Source organism: Labrus bergylta, chromosome 12 (genome assembly GCF_963930695.1).
Source record: "Labrus bergylta chromosome 12, fLabBer1.1, whole genome shotgun sequence".
Taxonomy (NCBI): domain Eukaryota; kingdom Metazoa; phylum Chordata; class Actinopteri; order Labriformes; family Labridae; genus Labrus; species Labrus bergylta.
The window spans coordinates 933,701-955,773 of NC_089206.1; the positions used below are offsets into that span (position 1 = coordinate 933,701).

A 22,073-nucleotide genomic window follows, 5' to 3' on the forward strand; every position below is an offset into this window, starting at 1 on the left:
ACGTCTGCAGCAGGTAAACAGACTGTAACGTCTGCAGCAGGTAAACAGACTGTAACGTCTGCAGGTAAACAGACTGTAACGTCTGCAGCGGGTAAACAGACTGTAACGTCTGCAGCAGGTAAACAGACTGTAACGTCTGCAGCAGGTAAACAGACTGTAACGTCTGCAGCAGGTAAACAGACTGTAACGTCTGCAGCAGGTAAACAGACTAACATCTCAGATCAGTTTGTTTTTATTCTTATAGAAAATGATCGACACATTCTTCTATTTAATTTATAAAAATCTGTTTATTGAAAAACTTTTGTGTTAAAAATGTTAAACGTCCTACATGAAGTCGGTGAGAAGATCAGTGTGTCTCTGATCTTCTGCTCCTCAGGCTGTAACGTGGCTGACCAATCAGGACGCAGTGACGATGATGTTGAAGGTGATGATGATTAAAAACAGAGGAGAGAGCAGAGGTCAGTGCTTCAGATTACTTCCTGGTTTATTTAGAAACACTTTATCACTAATGAGACATTTAAGAACCACACGGACATGAGACCCTTCAGACTCACCTTTTTGTCCTCCACCAGCACGCTGTATACCAGAAGAGCAGAGGAGGAGGAGGAGGAGGAGGAAGAGCGACGAGGACGCCTGCTGGGACTCACTGAGGCCTTCTGGGTAATGGAACCCTGCACAGAGGCATTCTGGGTAATATATGGCTGCAGAGTGATGTCAGCGTCCGTGCAGTTCAACGTGCTGCTGAGGAGACTGTTCACACTCCAATCTGTGAGGTGAGACAGGTCCACACAGAGAGGTGAGACAGGTCTACACAGAGAGGTGAGACAGGTCTACAGAGAGAGAGAGAGGTGAGACAGGTCTACACAGAGAGGTGAGACAGGTCTACAGAGAGAGAGGTGAGACAGGTCTACAGAGAGAGAGGTGAGACAGGTCTACACAGAGAGGTGAGACAGGTCTACAGAGAGAGAGGTGAGACAGGTCCACACAGAGAGGCAAGACAGGTCTACAGAGAGAGAGGTGAGACAGGTCTACACAGAGAGGTGAGACAGGTCCACACAGAGAGGCAAGACAGGTCTACACAGAGAGGTGAGACAGGTCCACAGGACCACACAGTGAGGTGAGACAGGTCCACAGGACCACACAGTGAGGTGAGACAGGTCCAAAGAGAGAGGTGAGACAGGTCCACACAGAGGTGAGACAGGTCCAAACAGAGAGGTGAGACAGGTCTACACAGAAAGGTGAGACAGGTCCACACAGAGATGTGAGACAGGTCTACACAGAGATGTGAGACAGGTCTACACAGAGAGAGGTGAGACAGGTCCAAAGAGAGAGGTGAGACAGGTCCACACAGAGGTGAGACAGGTCCAAACAGAGAGGTGAGACAGGTCTACACAGAAAGGTGAGACAGGTCCACACAGAGAAGTGAAACAGGTCTACACAGAGAGAGGTGAGACAGGTCCAAAGAGAGAGGGAAAGATTAAAGGGTGAGACAGGTACTAGCTGAAGAGTGAGACAGGTACTGACCGGGGAGTGAGAGGTAAGACAGGTCTGAGCTATCTGTGGTTGGAGAAACCAGCGTGCTCTCCTCTTCTTCTTCTTCTCTTATTTTCTCCTCCCTCCTCCTCAGCGTCCCCTCTCTTCTTCTGCTCTCTGACCTCCTCTGGAAAAGATTTTTATTGGTCACATGACAAAAGAACCATGAGAGACAGGAAGTTCACTCGACCTCTGTGACATCACAGGAAGTGAATGATGACGGAGCAGTGAAACGTGATGCTTCAGGTCTCACCTTCACATCGGACTGATTCTTCTTCTGTTGCTCCCCCAGACCCTCTGCAGACAGACAGACACAATTAGTCAGCTCAGGAAATGACCATATTTGGACATTAGGGAGAAGCTCCTCTCCAGCCCCGCCCTCTTGTCCAAATATGGTCACTTCAGGTGTTAAAAGGCCATACGATGTGAAAGAAAAAACCAAATTAGAGAATTCAAATCTGTGTTGACTGACATCATGTTGGCCACGCCCTCTTCCTGTCAGCTGACTCACCTGCGTGCTGCAGCGCCTCCTGCAGGCTCCTCTGAGTCTCTCTGAGCTGCTGCAGCACCTGCAGACTCTGCTGCACCGGGTCTCTGTGCCGCACACACACAGCCAGCAGAACACAGAAACCCACACACACCATGGCCCGCCGCAACACACTCACATACACACTGACCAGCTCCTACACACACACACACACACACAGTGACCGATAACACACAACGGAAAGTCACAGGAAACATTTCTGAGTGTGTATGACGTTGGCATTTTATCTCTGAGGACAACATATCAGCTGTTCTACACTTCCTGTGTGTGTGTGTGTGTGTGTGTGTGTGTGTGTGTGTGTGTGTGTGTGATACTGACCATGTGTGTGTGTTCTGGATGATCAGAGTTGATCACAAACTGGTAGATCTTCCTCTCGAGGTAGAAATTTAGACACACCAAACTCAACAGTGCCAGCCTGCACAAACACACACACTTTATAATAAGTGGATGAATTTTTAATTATGACATTCAATACATAAATAAATCATAAAGTGTGTCCTGTGTAAATGTGTCTCTGAGTCCTGACTGTCTACAATGAGGGAGAAGCTCGAGTCCCGCTGGCTGTGTTGTTGTCAGAGCCGTGTTTACATGGACGGGACGGCCGGCTCCTCCCCTTGTGTATAAAAGCTGTTTTAGTCAAGAACTAGAGAGAAGAAGAAGAACATACTCACTGATTATTTGGATGTTAGTAAGAGTTTTTAGATCACGCTCATTCTGTGTCAGTTTACATGAAATGTGAAGCTACGAGCTAACTAAAGAGCGCTAACATTAGCATGCTAACACAACAATGTGAAGCTACGAGCTAACTAAAGAGCGCTAACATTAGCATGCTAACACAACAATGTGAAGCTACGAGCTAAGTAAAGAGCGCTAACATTAGCATGCTAACACAACAATGTGAAGCTATGAGCTAACTAAAGAGCGCTAACATTAGCATGCTAACACAACAATGTGAAGCTATGAGCTAACTAAAGAGCGCTAACATTAGCATACTAACACAACAATGTGAAGCTACGAGCTAACTAAAGAGCGCTAACATTAGCATGCTAACACAACAATGCAGGACACAGGTGATTGCAGCTTTTGCAGCAGCCATCGGCCAGCCATAGAAAAAGAGCAGTGCCTGCTCTGCCTGTTGTCAGAGGAAGGCGGGGTTACCTGGCTGTTGGCGGAGGTGGGAGGGGTTACCTGGCTGTTGGTGGAGGTGGGAGGGGTTACCTGGCTGTTGGCGGAGGTGGGAGGGGTTACCTGGCTGTTGGTGGAGGTGGGAGGGGTTACCTGGCTGTTGGATGAGGTGGGAGGTGTTACCTGGCTGTTGGTGGAGGTGGGAGGGGTTACCTGGCTGTTGGTGGAGGTGGGAGGGGTTACCTGGTTGTTGGATGAGGTGGGAGGGGTTACCTGGTTGTTGGATGAGGTGGGAGGGGTTACCTGGCTGTTGGTGGAGGTGGGAGGGGTTACCTGGTTGTTGGATGAGGTGGGAGGGGTTACCTGGCTGTTGGTGGAGGTGGGAGGGGTTACCTGGTTGTTGGATGAGGTGGGAGGGGTTACCTGGTTGTTGGATGAGGTGGGAGGGGTTACCTGGCTGTTGGCGGAGGTGGGAGGGGTTACCTGGCTGTTGGTGGAGGTGGGAGGGGTTACCTGGTTGTTGGATGAGGTGGGAGGTGTTACCTGGCTGTTGGTGGAGGTGGGAGGGGTTACCTGGCTGTTGGATGAGGTGGGAGGTGTTACCTGGCTGTTGGTGGAGGTGGGAGGGGTTACCTGGTTGTTGGATGAGGTGGGAGGTGTTACCTGGCTGTTGGATAAGGTGGGAGGAGTTGCCTGGCTGTTGGTGGAGGTGGGAGGTGTTATCTGGCTGTTGGATGAGGTGGGAGGGGTTACCTGGCTGTTGGTGGAGGTGGGAGGGGTTGCCTGGCTGTTGGTGGAGGTGGGAGGAGTTACCTGGCTGTTGGATGAGGTGGGAGGGGTTACCTGGCTGTTGGTGGAGGAAGGCGGGGTTACCTGGCTGTTGGCGGAGGTGGGAGGGGTTACCTGGCTGTTGGCGGAGGTGGGAAGGGTTACCTGGCTGTTGGTGGAGGTGGGAGGGGTTACCTGGCTGTTGGCGGAGGTGGGAGGGGTTACCTGGCTGTTGGTGGAGGTGGGAGGGGTTACCTGGTTGTTGGATGAGGTGGGAGGTGTTACCTGGCTGTTGGATAAGGTGGGAGGAGTTGCCTGGCTGTTGGTGGAGGTGGGAGGTGTTATCTGGCTGTTGGATGAGGTGGGAGGGGTTGCCTGGCTGTTGGTGGAGGTGGGAGGAGTTACCTGGCTGTTGGATGAGGTGGGAGGGGTTACCTGGCTGTTGGTGGAGGAAGGCGGGGTTACCTGGCTGTTGGCGGAGGTGGGAGGGGTTACCTGGCTGTTGGCGGAGGTGGGAGGAGTTACCTGGCTGTTGGTGGAGGTGGGAGGAGTTACCTGGCTGTTGGATGAGGTGGGAGGGGTTACCTGGCTGTTGGTGGAGGAAGGCGGGGTTACCTGGCTGTTGGCGGAGGTGGGAGGGGTTACCTGGCTGTTGGCGGAGGTGGGAGGGGTTACCTGGCTGTTGGCGGAGGTGGGAGGGGTTACCTGGCTGTTGGATGAGGTGGGAGGTGCTACCTGGCTGTTGGATGAGGTGGGAGGGGTTACCTGGTTGTTGGATGAGGTGGGAGGTGTTACCTGGCTGTTGGATAAGGTGGGAGGAGTTGCCTGGCTGTTGGTGGAGGTGGGAGGTGTTATCTGGCTGTTGGATGAGGTGGGAGGGGTTACCTGGTTGTTGGATAAGGTGGGAGGTGTTACCTGGCTGTTCGATGAGGTGGGAGGTGTTACCTGGCTGTTGGTGGAGGTGGGAGGTGTTACCTGGCTGTTGGTGGAGGTAGGAGGAGTTACCTGGCTGTTGGATAAGGTGGGAGGGGTTACCTGGCTGTTGGATGAGGTGGGAGGTGTTACCTGGCTGTTGGATAAGGTGGGAGGAGTTGCCTGGCTGTTGGTGGAGGTGGGAGGTGTTATCTGGCTGTTGGATGAGGTGGGAGGGGTTACCTGGCTGTTGGCGGAGGTGGGAGGGGTTACCTGGCTGTTGGTGGAGGTGGGAGGGGTTACCTGGTTGTTGGATGAGGTGGGAGGTGTTACCTGGCTGTTGGATGAGGTGGGAGGTGTTACCTGGCTGTTGGTGGAGGTGGGAGGTCTTACCTGGCTGTTGGTGGAGGTAGGAGGAGTTACCTGGCTGTTGGATAAGGTGGGAGGGGTTACCTGGCTGTTGGATGAGGTGGGAGGTGTTACCTGGCTGTTGGATAAGGTGGGAGGAGTTGCCTGGCTGTTGGTGGAGGTGGGAGGTGTTATCTGGCTGTTGGATAAGGTGGGAGGTGTTACCTGGCTGTTCGATGAGGTGGGAGGTGTTACCTGGCTGTTGGTGGAGGTAGGAGGAGTTACCTGGCTGTTGGATAAGGTGGGAGGGGTTGCCTGGCTGTTGGTGGAGGTGGGAGGAGTTACCTGGCTGTTGGATGAGGTGGGAGGAGTTACCTGGCTGTTGGATGAGGTGGGAGGAGTTACCTGGCTGTTAGATGAGGTGGGAGGGGTTACCTGGCTGTTGGATGAGGTGGGAGGAGTTACCTGGCTGTTGGATGAGGTGGGAGGAGTTACCTGGCTGTTGGATGAGGTGGGAGGAGTTACCTGGCTGTTGGATGAGGTGGGAGGTGTTACCTGGCTGTTGGTGGAGGTGGGAGGAGTTACCTGGCTGTTTGTGGAGGTGGGAGGGGTTACCTGGTTGTTGGATGAGGTGGGAGGAGTTACCTGGCTGTTGGATAAGGTGGGAGGGGTTACCTGGCTGTTGGTGGAGGTGGGAGGGGTTACCTGGCTGTTGGATGAGGTGGGAGGTGCTACCTGGCTGTTGGATGAGGTGGGAGGGGTTACCTGGTTGTTGGATGAGGTGGGAGGAGTTACCTGGCTGTTGGATGAGGTGGGAGGAGTTACCTGGCTGTTGGATAAGGTGGGAGGGGTTACCTGGCTGTTGGTGGAGGTGGGAGGGGTTACCTGGCTGTTGGATGAGGTGGGAGGTGTTACCTGGCTGTTGGTGGAGGTGGGAGGAGTTACCTGGCTCTGGAGGAGCGCTGGGTGGAGGTGATTAGAAAGGAGGTGCAGAGGGCAGCAGCGTTGTAGCAGCAGGAGCTCAGACTGTGAGACTCCATCAACAGGAAACTCTGCAGAAAGGTCACTCTGTTAAAGAGCTCTGACAGCGCCACCTGCTGCTCCCTGGAGACACTGCTGAGCTCAGAGAAGACCGCCCGCAGACCTGCACAGAGAGACAGACAGGTAAGACATGTCCACAGAGAGAGAGGACAGACAGGTCCACAGAGAGAAATGAGAAAGGTACCCTTGTTTTTGTACCCTGGGTAGAGTCTCTCAGGCTGTAAATTAATTTTAAATGAAGTGAGTTATTTTTACCCTGGGTAGAGTCTCTCAGGGTGACTCTCAGCTCCTCCCCATTGTTCAGGATCTCCTGCTGTGCCTGTAAGGCAGCACTCTGAGCATCGATGAGTTCTTCGGCCATCTGCCTGGTGGACTGAAGCTGCTCTGCGACACCTGCTGAACTCTCTGTTAACCTGGAAAAAGTGCATTCCATTGACTATAAACCTCACCTGTACAGTGTGACCTGCACAGGTGTGTGCTTGTGTGTTACCAGTGTACCTATACATGGTGTGTACTTGATGTTATCTTTATTTTTTCATTATACATTTACACTAGTGATACCTGTTCAGGTTGTTAATTAACTGTAACTACATGCATTTATCTTACCTGTAAAGATTACTTACCTGAACAGGTGTGTGTTTCCTGTATGGATTATTTTTCCCTACAGAGGTGTTTAATCTGTACATGTGCATTACCTGATCATTTGTTTGATTTCTTGTAACACCTTGTACAGGTGTATGTTCCTTGTACATGTATATAACATTTACCAGTGTTTTTGTTGCCAGTGTAGGTGTGTTACCCGTACAGATGTGTTACCTGTACAGGTGTGTTACCTGTCAAGGTGTGTTGTGTGTGTCCCGTTGAGTTAGGTTACCTGTACAGATGTTTTACATGTGTAGTGTGTTAACTATGCAGAGGGTTATCTGTACAGGTGTGTTACCTGTGGAGGTGTGTTACCTGTACAGGTGTGTTACATGTACTGGTGTGTTAACTATGCAGCGGGTTATCTGTACAGGTGTGTTACCCGTGCAGTGTGTTACCTGTGCAGTGTGTTACCTGTGGAGGTGTGTTATCTGTACAGGTGTGTTACCTGTGCAGTGTGTTACCTGTAGAGTGTGTTACCTGTACAGTGTGTTACCTGTGCAGTGTGTTACATGTACAGGTGTGTTACCTGTACAGGTGTGTTACATGTACAGGTGTGTTACCTGTGCAGTGTGTTACCTGTAGAGTGTGTTACATGTACAGTGTGTTACCTGTGCAGTGTGTTACATGTACAGGTGTGTTACCTGTACAGGTGTGTTACCTGTGCAGTGTGTTACCTGTACAGTGTGTTACATGTACAGTGTGTTACCTGTGTAGTGTGTTACATGTACAGGTGTGTTACCTGTACAGGTGTGTTACCTGTGGAGGTGTGTTATCTGTACAGGTGTGTTACCTGCACAGGTGTGTTACCTGTGGAGGTGTGTTATCTGTACAGGTGTGTTACCTGTGGAGGTGTGTTACCTGTACAGGTGTGTTACCTGTGGAGGTGTGTTATCTGTACAGGTGTGTTACCTGTGGAGGTGTGTTATCTGTACAGGTGTGTTACCTGTGCATAATGTGTTACCTGTACATGGTGCCCTCGGCTCGGCTCTGCCAGGCTTCAGACTGCAGGAAGTGACACATGGAGTGTGTGTGTGTGAAGAACTCAGTGTAGGTGTTAAAGGCCACACCGTCCATCACACCTGTACACATGCTGACCTCTGACCCCTCAGGGCATGATGGGATATCTCTGCCTGAGCTGAGGGAGAGATGCAGAGTGAAAGTTTTGATAAACAACAGGTGAGATCCTTGTACATACATATATATATATATACTGTACATATATTCTAGTTTTATTTAAACTTTTGGTTCTTCATTGCACTGTACGTTGTTACTCTTTTTACTCTTATCTTTTATACTATTTTTTTTTTTGCATTGTTAAGGAGAGCTTGGAACACAAAAATGTCATTGCCAGCTATGACTGCTTTGCCTGTTATGTTGTGCATTTGACTATTGAAGATAACTTGAACTTGTTTATTTAATTTCAGGTGTGTAAAAGCAGAGAGAGAGAAAGTTTCAGGTAACACAATATCAGTCGGTATGTTTGTTTTCTTTCAGTTTAACCCTTTAATGAAAATGTCCGAATAGAGGAAGGGGCAGTATTGGTCCGGAAATAAATCTTTCAAAGGGTCATTAGTGTGGTTATAATATCTCAGGGTTGACTGAGGCTGTGGAGGAGGAGCCCAAAGTGAGAGCTGTTCTCACACACACACACACACACACACACACACACACACACACACACACACACACACACACACACACACACACACACACACACACACACACACACACACACACACACACACACACACACACACACACACACACACACACACACACACACACACACACACACACACAGTAGAAGAGAAGCATCATGAACACTCTGCAGCAGCTCAGTGTATCTGCGTGTTTTACCTGCTCAGGTGACAAAGTGTGAAGCTGAGCGCGACCCGGCTCTGGCTCTCCGACGTCAGGTCCCTGCAGCGCGTGTCCAGGTGTTCCAGAGCGCGAGCCCAGCACCCTCCATACCTGGGCTGAGCTGCAAGGCTCCGCACGCGCCGCAGCTCCATCCTCCCGCGCTCAGAGTCCGGAGCCGAACCGGAAGAGAGTCCGAGGAACAGCATGAACACCACGAACACCTGAGCCGCCATGTCCACCTGTCTGCAGGTCTGTGAACGCAGCGAATCAGATGGCAGGATATTCACATGGTCAGGGGTCACAGAGGGGTCACAGTTTCATTTATTGTTACCCGAAGAGACAAATAAATGAAGTAAAGTGAAAGCTAAAGATTAGAACATATTTAATTTGGTATTTTATAAAAGGTTCATGCTTGTGTATGGGGTTCCGATTTAACATTTAGATTTAGATTAAAACATTAGATTTAACAATTAACATTTAGATGTATTATTAAATATTTCTTCAACACTTAAACTTTGCAATTATTATTTGTGTAGAACGAGCTAAATGTGAAGGATATTAACTAAATATTGAAAATATATCTAATATATATATATATATATATATATATATATACTGTATTATTTCTGTATTTCTATTATATATATATATATATATATATATATATATATATATATATAATATAAAACATGCTTTGCAGCAACCGGATGGCAAGAGAGCATTGTCGTACAGTATATATATATATTTTAGATATATTTTCAATATTTAGTTAATATCCTTCACATTTAGCTCGTTGTTAACGTTGTTAACGTTGTTATATATATATATATATATATATATATATATATATATATAACAACGTTTTTACAATCGGCACCCCATACTTGTGTGTTTACGTTTTTATCCTTCAGTCTCCAGCACAGCTAGTTTCAACCAGCAGGTGGCAGCAGGGCATCATGGGATATGTAGTCTCTTATTGGGTCTGATCATGTGACTTTAGATTCCTTTAACTCTAATCAGGAGCCTTTTAGGATCAACAGTGTAAAAAGTAAAGATGTGTTGTAAATTCAGTTCTGACCAGAGGCCAGCAGGTGAAACCGCCACCTGAGCTCTTACAGGAACAGTGCAACATGAACTCGCCTGCACAGAGCAAACATTTATAGATTCTGAGGAAAAACTGTTTGTCGCCAATCTGATCTCATAAAAGTTATACAGAAATGAGAGAGGAAACAGTTGGACTCTGACGAGGAGAAGATTCAAAATGTTGAACTGTTCTTTTAAAACGCATCAAATGTCCAAACAGGCAGCGTCGGATGTTGCGTCACATCGAACACTTGCTGTCTTCACTTTTAATTCTTCACATCGCTGGATTAATTTGGCCCCCTACAGGCCGCTGACATTAACCACTAAATAACTGTATTCAAACGTCTCAGATGACTCATCCTGCTCTCAGCGGCGTTTACAAAGTTGAAGCAGGTGATCCAATCAAATGCATCCCAAGGTTATGTCGGCGTTCTGTCTTGCGATTGGTTCCATCCTGTTTCAGCAGGAAACACTGTCGCTGTCATCTGCTCCTCGGATGGTCCACGTTTCGGGGTTGGGAGGTCGTTCTTCCGACTTCAGTGTGTTCACTTTGTTTTCAGTTTGGAAAGTGTCAGCAACAATCAAGATATATTTGATCAAAATGTTGAGTTAACAAAAAGGAGAGTTAACATGAACAAAACATATTTTGCCCCCCATGTGATGACAAATATGAAGTCGGACACCTAATTCTTTCCAGAGTTTCCGAGTTGTTCCGACTTGAGCAGGCGTTCACGAGTGTTTTCCAACCTGGAAACTTGCTTTTCCGATGTGTCCGACACCACATGAATGCAGGGTATGTTTGCAACACAGCAGTTAGATACTCTTCAAATACAAGGGAACCTGTGAGAGTCGCCTGATGGTATAATTTTTTACTTTCATATTAAAGTTAAATTAAAACCTCTGAAACTTTGCGTGTGTGTGTGCTTGTGTGTGTTTGTGAGGACAGTCAGACAAGCAGACAAGCAAATCAGGGGACAACAAACGCTTTTAGTTAGAAAGAAAAATAAGAAAACAGGTAAAAACTAGTTTTGTCTACAGCGACAGTGTATTGGAGTTTCCACTGATTCCAACCAGAGTAAAAGCAGAATATTCATCCTCAATATTAGCAACTATGAAGTCACCACACACATCACTACTAAGTCTAGAAACACAACATGGCTTGGCTGACATGGTGGCTTCTGGCAAGACGCACAATATTATAGGCACTAAACTCTGGAACATGCAATATGGTGGCTGGTTACTGGGTTTGTGCGGGGCGAATCCTGTGGAGTCACAGAGGGATGTTTGATTTCTGCAGCTGCACCACGCAGCAGCATGCTAACAGGTTAGCTGCTGTGAGCAGACTGGGCGGTAGGCGGAGCTCCACGTACGCAGAGAGGATTTTTCAGCCTAAGGTGGAAATGGACTACATCACCTGTATGACATCACACCAGGTGGGAGGAGTTTAAAGAACGAGGCACATTTATTTTTATCCAGCATGAACACATTCACTTATTGGATTATTTCTGGTCTAGTAAACTCATTAAAGCGATGATACCGCTGAAGTGCTGGAGCCAAAGAGTCAAGAACATCGAAGTTTTTTGACAGACAGAGATTAACATTCAAACAGAGTCTGAAGGTTCAGAGCGGAGGCTAATGAAGGAGCTAACAGGAACTCACGGAGGAGCTGACAGGAGCTCACAGAGGACCTGACAGAAGCAAACACAAGAGCTAGCAGAGTCGCTAACACAGGTGCTTCCACAGTCGCTACCACAGGAGCTAAAACAAGATCTAGCACAGGACCCTATACAGCAACTGACAGAGGAGCTAACACAGGAGCTAACATAGGAGCTAACACATTAGCTAACATAGGAGCTAACATAAGAGCTAACACTTGAACAGAGGAGCTAGCAAGACAGCTAACAGAAGAGCTGAAACAGGAGCTAACACATTAGCTAGCACAGTAGCTAACTGAAGAGCTAAAGTAACCCCGACTTAAGACTTGACTTAACATATTAACCATCTCAGTTCAACCAATTAGTTTAAAAGTCTAACCTAAAAGAACTGAAATGTTGCATGACATAACCCATGTGTGTACATTCGTACACAGGAGCTAACAGAAGAGCGAACACTGGCGCAAATAGAGTCGCAAACAGAGGAGCTAACACAGGAGCTAACACAGGTGCTACCACAGGAGCTAATAGAGTAGCTAACAGAAGAGCAGAGTGGAGCTAACACAGGCGCTAACCAGAATTAAGACTTGACTTAACCTGTTAACCATCTAAATTCAACCAATTAGTTTAGATGTCTGACCTAAAAGAACTGAAAGCACAACATAACCCTCGTGTACATTCAGATATAAGTAGGTGTTGGCTGCCATCTTTACACGCTCTGATGACGGACTCTCTCCGTTGTGATCTAACAGGTTGAGTTCTTGTTTAGCTTATCATTCCAAAAATATATAGATTTTCTTGCCAAACTCCATAAATCACGTTTCCTCGCAGCAGCATTGCCTTGAAAACCCAGAGTAGAAACGCTACACTCCCATTGGTCCAGACTGTGTTACTGTTTGTTCCGTTTCTCCTTCGCGCTCTCTAATCTGAACCCACAGACTCAAAAATCAGTTTGCTGCTCAGTGAACTGTTTGTTTCTGTTTCCAGCACATTTGACTCCACATGGAACTGAACCTGACCACCATCAGGGTTCTGTCTCCACACACAATCGCCAACATGGCTGACAGTGAAACCCTGGTGAGGTTGGACCTCTGCGTACGTGCATCTCCGGTTGAAGGCCTACAGAGTCTCCGAGCGACATGCAGGCGGTTGATTGTACAAACTGGAGGAGTGCAAACTGTTCCAGACATTCAACACAAAGACACAATTTAAAAAAAAAACTGAAACGACAAACTAAAAGTAAAGCTACCGTAAAAGTGGGTTTGGTTTGATTTTATAAGCGCTTCTTTTGAAAACAAAAACACAACCAAAACAAACGGATTTAATGAAGGCCGATGTGGAAGAATCTCTGCCATGGAAGAACTCTGAATGTCTGAAGCATTCGAAGAACCAACGAGCATGGTCGAAGATTTATCATCAAACAGAAGAACCATCTGTTTAAGCTAGGCGTACACTGTACGATTTTAAGCCTCCATCTTTGTGTACTACAACTAATTTTTTTAGGTCGAGCCGAATTTCAGCCCAATCAGCTGCTCCTGACCTGTGGATCAATTTCTGGACTGCACACACTCGCAGTAAGTGCAGAGCCACAAGCCAATTCCCCAGACTCCAGAGCTTGTTTCCTGATTGTGCCTGCACAAACTGTCAAGACGGCCTCTGAAATCACTATGGCAACCGCAGGCATGTCTGATGTGTCGTCTTATTTGTAATGATTTAGCTTCTAGTTAGCTTGTTTTTAAATGTGCTGCTGAGTGTGTGAGCATTTTTGAGCACTTCATCCTCCGTCTAAGGGAGCTATCAAAAGAAACTTTATTGACAATAGTCAATGCTCCATCCCACAGTGTGAGCACTCAGGTCATGTCCAACATTTGGGTCGTACTCTGTGAGAACATGAAATGTGAGCTTTGGTCATGCGTTGTAAACAAATCAGATGTGCAGTGCGAGCCGATATTCCTACGGGACTTTTCTACGATCGTACAGTGTATGCCGGGATTCAGATTCTGATAAGACGTTATCAAGAACACCTTGAGCTGTTTGAATGCTTCATAGAATGGGTTAAAAAACTAAAAGTGAGATCTGTGTAGAGTCAACAAGTAATGCTCTTACATCAGAACGGCTACCTCTAGGGGGCAGTGTGGAAGAGGATGGAAAACATTATAGACCCCCCCTTTTTTTTCTATTAACGGCATAATGGAACCATGGGTGGAAAAACTGAAAGATTTCTAAGAAACCAGTTTAAGGTGCAAACCGCCGCCTCACATCCCCTCTGAGGCTTTTAGTTAAGTTCTAGTTTCAGTAAGGAACCGTCAGTTTCAGTAAGGGACTATCAGTTGAGAGAGCAGAATATTAAATAAAGGACCGTCAGTCAGCAGCACGACGATAATAAGGGACCGTCAGTCAATAATATCAGAGTTTAAAGCTGTAACAGAGACAAAATTATAAACTATCAAAATACAAATAAAAAGGAGGTTATATTCCGGAAGCAACGTTTCGTTCAGAGTAATGTGTTGTTAAGCATTGGTTTTTAGTTCCAAACTACCCCCCCCCCTCCCTATGGAGACTAGCGGGACACAACAGCTGCCTTTTGATTATATATATACACACACACTTGTTTATCAGTTTTCCTTTTGTTTGTTTTCCTAAAAAAGACAAAATTCCAATCTCTTCACCAGCAGTCCTCAGTGCTTGTTGATTCTCAGATCCAGAACTTTGCAGTCTTCAATCAGACAAGAGGAGAAGCTCTGGGAACTGATTCCTATCTGAAAACGCCGTGAAGTCATCGACACAGTCCAGTCACGCTCCTATCCACCTGACTCTTCCACTGCTGACTCAGTCCATCAGTCAGCTGATCAGTAAACTGATTAGTCAGCTGATCGCTAGCCTCACTGATCAGCTTACTCGTTCGCTGACCACAGTCCGTGATTCGACGGTTTCCTCCCGGCTTGGGCAGGGGACGGCAGACTGGGGGACAATGTCTCTGAGCTCTCTCCCCTCACCTGCAGCCTCTGGCTCTGCTCGGAGCCTAGGTCTTCCCTCTGCCCCAGGGACCAGACCAACCCCGGTTCCGGCTACTACTGGAGATCCAGGAGGTATGGACCTCGAGGTACTGTTTGACCCCCTTCCACCTCCTACGACCTCTCTGCCTTCTGATGCCATGACCGGCTCCCTTCTCTCCCCCGCCCTGACGCCTTCCGAGGAGACCTCTCGACTCTGCAGCAGGCTCCCTCTTCCTGGCCGTGTGGTGCTCAGATCTTGGGGCTGCTCACTCTGGTTCTGCAGAACGGGGACCAGGTTGGTCCTGGTTAGGCTGGAAGATGGTCGGTGGGATGAGATGTGCTGCACAGGGGGTCTGGTGATCTGTGGGGGATGGGGACGCGAATGCACTTGAATCCGTTGAAAGTGTAGTTGTCCTTGGGACTGGGGTTGGGGTTGGGGTTGGGGCTGGGGTGGTCTTGGCTGGGAAGATGACTGTCTGGGTTGTGGTCTGTGTTGAGTCTGGGGTTGATGTTGTGGAAGGTGTCTCGTCGGCTGTTGCGGCAGCACCTGATGCCTGGGCTGCAGGTTAGGTGGAAGCTGGGCAGGGGTTCTTGGCTGCATTTGAGGCTGAACTTGAGCTGAAACTCTGGTTAGGGATTGAGTCTGCGGTTGGGTCCTGGCTTGGGGTTGAATTGGAACTTGGGTCCTGGACTGGGGTTGAAGCTGAATTTGGGTAAGTGTCCTGGATTGGGGTTGAGGCAGTAGTTGGGTCCTGGGTTGGGTTTGAGTCTGAACTTGGGTTGGGATTCTGGACTGGCTCTGAGTCTGAAGATGGGCTCTGGATTGGGGTTGATTCCGGAGTTGGGTCCTGGGTTGGGTTTGAGTTTGAAGTTGGGTAGGGGTCCTGGACTGAGACTGAGGCTGAAGTGACTGCCGGTTCTCTGGTTGAGATTGTTTGGGCTGGGGTTGGGATGGGTGCCTGTGCTGGGTCTGGGATTGAAGTGCTGTTGGGAACTGGGTTCGCAAATGTGGATGCCTTGTTTGGGTTGAATGGACATGCAGAATTGAAGGCGACTGAGGGGGGCGGGGCTGAGATGGAGAATGCTGAGCCTGAAGCTGGGTGTGGTGCTGAGCTGAGGAGTGGACTGGCTTTGACTGGGCTTTTGGGGGGGACGCCTGGCGCTGACTCTGGGTTTGGGATGGGGGAAGTTGGGGACTTGGCTGGGGTTGAACTTGCCTCGTGGGAGAGGGCTGGGATGCGGGGTACCGAGCCTGGGCTTGAGGTTGAGTGGGCGACTGGTCCTGGGAATGCTGCAGGGTATGGGGCTGGGGCAAGTGGCGCGGTTGAGGGGGAGGATGTCGGGGTTCAGGGGGGGTCTGGGTGTCAGACTTTGACTTTGGTCTGGGATGAGCTTGCTGAGTGTGCTGGGGGTTGAGTTGAGGCACGGCCTGGGGCTCAGCTTCAGGTCTGGACTGGTTAGAGGATTCTGGGGGTGCAGGAGCTGGAGGAAGAGGAGGCTGATCCTCTGAGGAGGCAGAGGAATGTTGGTGGCGATGATGATGATGGTGGTGGTGGTGATGGTGGTGTTTGTGAGGTGTCCTTTCCTTCCTTTTGTGTCTTTTCGACGGACTAATGCTACTGCTGCTGCTGCTACTCCTCCCTCCTCCTCCTCCGTCTCCTCGATTATCACCCACGTCTTCATCTGCTTCCTCTCCTCTTCCTCCATCTGCGTCTGATGTTCCTGTTTTCTCCCGGTGCTTCCTTCCTCTATGCATCTTTTGTCCATGTGACTGGCCTTCATCTGATGCAGTGGGCTGCTTCTGTGTATGTGATTGGCTCTTCTCCGAGGAGGCAGGTAAAGTCTCTGAGGTAGGGACTCCCTCCCCTTTAGCTCCCTCTCCCCCTGAAGTGACCGTTCTTTCAGTCTCCGCTTGTGAAACAACGGGAGTCTGGACACTCTCCTTCTCCTCTACCGTCTCTCTTGTTTTACGTTTTTTGATTGGCAGGGCTGTTTCTTGGACAACAGCTTTGGTGGAAGACTCCTTGGCTGCTCTACGTTTTGCTTCAGCGGCCAAAATGGCAGCTGCTGCGTAGCTCCCAGCGGCGGTGCTACCAGAGGTGGATGCTGAGGAGGTGGATGCCGTGGCAACCGCTGATGCCGATGCCGACGTTGGTTTTCTGCCCCGTTTCTTGGGGGCGGTCTGTGGTGGCACTGGAAGTTCCTGTTCTGATTTCCTCTTTCTGCCGGGACGGGACTTGGGCACGAGTGCAGGAGACGCCACCTAAGGGGAATTATCACATCAATAAGTAGAATCAACATCAACAATGTTTCTCAATTTTTTTAAATACCCTAAAAAAACAATTTGGCTACCAAGACAATCAGTCACAGCTGTCCTGCCTCTCTTGGATCTGGAGTCAGATTGTATTTGCAGATTAACTTAATGTCACTGTGTAGGGATTATGCCGACACTTTAAAGGGATACTTCATCCATTTGCATTAAGCTTTGTATCATTAGAAACCTGGTAGTATTTTTGAATGGTTAGCACGGTGAAACTACAACGCTAGTTCCTCATATTTTTGACCACTGAAGCTACAGACCAATCACAGATCAGTGGGTGGGAACTTACTCCCAGAATCTAAACTTAACGTCCGCCATATTGCTTGGAAACTACGCTAACAGGCTCTATGGAGAAAGCTGATAATGGCGAAAAAATATAAATATAGCGGTGAGACGGCTGCTGCAGACAGGCCGGTCTTGTGTCTTGGCTGCTGCAGCCGCTGGCCGCCGCTTTCTGCCAGGAATTTCCAAGATACCAGTTCCTTCTGGAAGAAATCTCTGAATCAGTAAAGGAAACGGCCTCATGTGTTGAAGTAAATATGTCTTAAACCTGACCTTGGTGGGAGTGGCCTGGGGTGCTGTGCATTCTGGGATTTGGTGTCTTTCATCCACGAGACAAAAAGACACTTTCTGCCTTTTCACGGCCAAGAAGGCACCAACTTCAAAATGTATTTCACATTTCTACATATATGACCCAATGTCAAAACAGATTCACGTTTCAACGGGTGAAGTATCCCTTTAAGCTCATAGCACCGACTAAAGTTTCACATGCTACCTGCCCACTCTCCAAGGGTCTGGTCCAGGCACTACTGTGGGATCCTTTTCTGAATTAGCTGACTACCAGATGAAATATCGAAAACAGGTGAAACAACCAACTCTGCAAACTGTTGATGCTCTTCTCTGTATCAAACTGAATGGTTGTACCTTTGAGGCAGTGGAGGTAGTGCCGGTCGAGGACTCTGCCATCTTGACCAGCAGTTTGCCTGGGGTTTTCTCAACAACGCGTTTCATGGCCACGCCCTCTGTAGCATGCCGCATCTTCCCACTGCCTGCGTAAACACAAGAAAACGCGTAAAAAAAACAAACAAAACAAAACACATTTACAAGCTCAACTAATTTTATAACTTCAGGCAAAGAGTCGTGTAAGAACCAGAGTACCTTTGGGACGCCCCCGGCCTCGACCTGATGGTTTCACCACCTTTGGTTTTTTTGGAGGGCGTTTCTCACGGCGGGAAGGGCTTCCACGTCCGGTGACAGTGAAATCAAAGTCATTGGGGTCAGTAGTTGTGTCACCAACCTTCTGGAAGTAAGCGATTAGTTCCACCTTGGAACGGAAAGCCTTTCCTTCCGAGCTGCATAGTAAATTAAAAACAACAATTAACGCAACTACAGTGAAAACCAGAAGAAGCTTCAGCGGTGGGTGTGGCTTACTTGATCAAGTAAACATCAAACTTCCCCGCCGAGCGTCCAGACTTCCTCTGTTTGAGTTTGCGTGTCCAGCCTTCAGGCAGTGATGGGTCATCATAGAGCGGCCCACGGTCCCGGATGATGGAGCGCCTCTGCCTGGGAGAACCTGCTGACTCACTACCGCCTGCCGTTTCTGACCCCGCCTCCTCTGAAGGTCCGGCCTGAGGCTCAGACACCTGCAGGAAGAAAGCATCAGTGTGAATGATTTAGTTTGTATTTTAGTTTGATAGGTGATAAAATTCAGTACACCTCAGGGTAATTGTATACTTCTGTTGTCGGAGACACCTGTCTTTACCTGTGTCTGTGGCTCCGCCCCCATGTGTGGCTGCAGTGCAGCTGGTTGGGGTGTGGCCGTGGATTCAGTCCCTCTGTCAGCATGGCGGCGCTCACGACGACCTTTCTTGGACTTACTGTGGGACCTGGCAGGGGGCTGAGGGTCAGTAGGTCCCTCACCCTCTTGGCCCTCCTCCCTAAGAAAAAGGATGACATCATCTATTAACATGGCATCACTGATGACATCATTTGAGGTACAGACCTGCTCGGCGTTCACAACTCTATGTAACTTTAAATGCGTTACACCTGGGGTTCATGAGACTGCCGCTTTTAGCTTCCTGCCTCGTTTCAGTTTTAAAAATCAGGGGACGTGTTTCAGTGTTTGCAGACAAAGTGATTTAGACACACTCACTTCCTGATTGGGTTTTTTTTTAGCCACAATTTCCTGTAACACAAACATCTGCTTTCATGAGCAGGAGTTAACTCAACTCAGAGTGAACAGAAACAAACATACTGCAAGTCCAAAAAGTAGCTATTTTCCAGACTATTGTTTCGGTCACCTAGCAATGAGCGCCATTGCTTTTTTGGTCGTGTGTGCTCTCTCCTCATGCTCTGCGACCTATTCTGTGGCAAGCGCAGCGCACACTGGGTCCTATCTGAGAAAAACTGAAGGGAAGAGAACACAGCTTGAAAGGAAAGAGGAACGATGTGCTAGCTGTATTAGCTTGTGAGACATCTCTCTGCTAGCTCATTTGATCAAAGGCGACTCTTAAAACACGATTTGTTGAACATTTCATCACTTTGTGGAACTTTATGAGTTTGGACAGCAATAGTAAGGGGAAGATGATTTTCTTAACGATTCACCACCGTTTGCATTTGCCATGTGTGTGATACTGGACATCTTCTACCTTGTAGAGAGACCCAGAGTTTATTCAAAGAAACACTGAAGACATGTCATTTTCTTGACGTTTACAGTTTTTGTTTTTTGTGATCGTGTCCAGGACTGAAGATATAAAACGCAGCTATACGTCTACATTTAGCTTCTGAGAGCGTTCCTGATTTGACATCAAACGTCACAGCAAATCATCTTCCCTTACACCAAGTATCTGATCTGCTTCTCCGTGTTTCTCTCGATTTGTTTTTGCTGTTTTTCAACCACCAGAAGCTGACGTGATGTAATCGGGACGTTTACTTTACAAATCAGTTTATAATCAGAAATCAACTCCTTGTGTGATGCAGAGTCTCTGAGAGACGCCGCCACTATCGACGGGGATCAGGGTGTCCCTGTTAATGAAATACGGCGGTATAAACAAGCTAAGCATGGAGGCAACCGCAAGTCACGTCACCCCAACTCATGTTCAGACGGAAACAATGACAACTGCACCGGTAACTAAACCAAAGGAACTTTTCAGCTTTCAGCCAAATGAAAAAGGAGAATTCAGATGATGCAATATGTAAAAATCTGCACCAAAACATCCAGGTGTCACAAGGAAATGCATCCAGTTTGAGGTCTCACCTTGCAAATAGTAACTGGAACACAAGATTATTTTGATTGTGACTTTCTAAACAACAACGCAGTGACAATCAGTAACCGGGACAGAAGAGCAGCGATGTAGACGGTGGTGTCCAAACAAAACCCCACACAACAGTGTGTTTCTTAAAAACGTGTACAGTACGATTTGGCCACAAAATACAAAACGACAGGCTTAATTTACTTAATGTGAAAACTGACTCAACTGACCCAGAACTCAGTGAGGTCTGGATGCCATCAATGTCCGTGCAGCGTATCCCCCCCCCCGGTCACGTTATGTATTCTGCAGCCAAATCATACTGAACAGGTTTTTAATAAAACGAACCGTCTTGCTGTTTCTTTGTTGGCAAAAGAGGATGTGATAACTGTTGCTGCTGTGACGCTGCTTTGTTTCATCACCGGGCGCTGTCTACTGTCTGCGGCGCTGCTCGCACTCTGTTCCGTGGCGGGAATGTTTGTGTCACTGATTATCATGGCATGATCAAAATAATAAAATACCTCAAATTCACAATCTTGCCGGCCAGATATTATTGCTGGCAAGCCAGTTTCAGACCTAATTTACAAACAAATTTACTAAATAAATAAAAAAAGGGGAGGAGCGATAGAACAGCATGCAAACGCTCTTGAGCCATGCTAGCTCACCGCGACAGAACTACTCTGCACAACAACACACCTGAGAGTCCTGCATGTGGGCGTGACTACAGCCATGATTCCTGTGTGGAAGCACAGTTAAAGAATTAGTTTTTCTCACGCACACTGAGCTTTTACTGACTCTGATGGTGTCCCTGAACGCACCTGAACGGTAAGTGTTCACAGCAGTCTCTGCTCTGATGATAACGTCAAAAGATGAGCACGGATTGATTTTCTCTGCAGGTTAAAGTCTCTGAAGCTGATTCTTATCAAAGTGATCCGCAGGTTTAATTCTTGTCAGACGATCAGTGAAACAGAAAGTGTAGGACAACACAAACAGCTGATCCTCTGTTCGTGCTCCACCCTCCACAATCTGACTTTTCTCACTGTTTGAAAAGTTAACTGATAATTAATCATTTTGATCCCAGCCTCGTCAAATACAGCATGTTGCCTGTTTGTTGTCTGGTTTTGGGGGTCTAGACCAGGGAGGGGCCACTTTGGTCCCAGCAAGGGGCCACATTCATTTAAATCTCACCGCCAGAGGGCCAAATAGTGGAATACAAAAAACCATTACAGTCGATTATGTCTCAACTTTATCTCAACATATACCAGTGATCAAATATTATTATGGACATATTTCTGGTTTTCATGATTTCATCGTGTTTTTCTTTATGTTTCAAATTAATTGATGTGTAAAAGTTGACCTGAGGGCCACGTTGAGGGTTGATGGGGGCCGCATGTGGCCCCCGGGCCGCCAGTTGCCCACCCCTGATCTAGACCCTCAGGTTGGGACCCCTGTGTGTGTTCGGTGTGTGTGTGTGAGTGTGATGAAGCATGAAGCTGTCCCCACCGTCCTGTGCAGAGTCCCGAGTTTGATTCCTGGCTCAGCGGCACTGAGGCAGCTAATCAGGACAACAGTCTGTTCAGCTAGCTGTTAAGGGGGAGGAGGAGGGGGGGGGGGGTATATAACGGGATGTGTGTGTGTGTGTGTGTGTGTGTGTGTGTGTGTAGGGGGGTTAACCCGGGTTACTGAGCAGCAGTCTCCTCAGATAAAAACACACTCGGTGTTTGCTAACAGCTAACAGCTCTTAAGCTAGCAGGCTGTGTGACGGAGGAAGGCGGACACAGCGCGGGTGACCGGGGCGGACACACCGGGGCGGACACACCGGGGCGGACACACCGGCCCGACTTCCCGCGGCCTGGCGGTGCTCTGAGAGCGGACTAAGCTAGGGGCTGTCCCCCCAGCTCGGCTCCGGCTACAGCAGCTAAAGTACACACTTAGCAGTAAGTTGGTGACGTATTCCCGCTAACCCCGCTCCGCGGAGACAGGTCGGGGTAAAAA

At 48.2% G+C, this 22,073-nt stretch overlaps 2 protein-coding genes across 3 annotated transcripts in view; both read right to left on the minus strand.

The window, feature by feature from the left end:
• Positions 1 to 249: 249 nt before the first annotated feature.
• LOC109977304 (uncharacterized) lies at positions 250 to 9,301 on the minus strand. 2 transcript variants are annotated; one of them, XM_065961788.1, is made up of 10 exons: positions 8,777 to 9,298; positions 7,881 to 8,054; positions 6,530 to 6,687; positions 6,179 to 6,377; positions 2,399 to 2,495; positions 2,045 to 2,216; positions 1,787 to 1,830; positions 1,525 to 1,660; positions 555 to 766; positions 250 to 388 (listed from the first exon to the last, which is right to left on the minus strand). In XM_065961788.1, exons 1-10 carry the CDS (start codon positions 9,010 to 9,012, stop codon positions 347 to 349), a joined length of 1,470 nt encoding a protein of 489 aa, XP_065817860.1. In that variant the 5' UTR covers positions 9,013 to 9,298; the 3' UTR covers positions 250 to 346. The 2 variants fall into 2 exon arrangements, with proteins under 2 accessions (XP_065817860.1, XP_065817859.1); XM_065961787.1 differs by having other exon boundaries at positions 252 to 377; positions 8,777 to 9,301.
• A 1,528-nt stretch (positions 9,302 to 10,829) lies between these two features.
• mecp2 (methyl CpG binding protein 2) overlaps positions 10,830 to 22,073 on the minus strand; it is an 11,641-nt gene continuing 397 nt past the window's right edge. Inside the window, exons 2-6 of the mRNA XM_020661089.3 lie at positions 18,593 to 18,767; positions 18,262 to 18,473; positions 17,989 to 18,182; positions 17,755 to 17,879; positions 10,830 to 16,773 (exon numbers count right to left, since the gene is read on the minus strand). Coding sequence (XP_020516745.2) covers positions 14,404 to 16,773; positions 17,755 to 17,879; positions 17,989 to 18,182; positions 18,262 to 18,473; positions 18,593 to 18,767 — 3,076 coding nt within the window. The 3' untranslated portion in view covers positions 10,830 to 14,403. The remainder of the gene's footprint in view (positions 16,774 to 17,754; positions 17,880 to 17,988; positions 18,183 to 18,261; positions 18,474 to 18,592; positions 18,768 to 22,073) is intronic.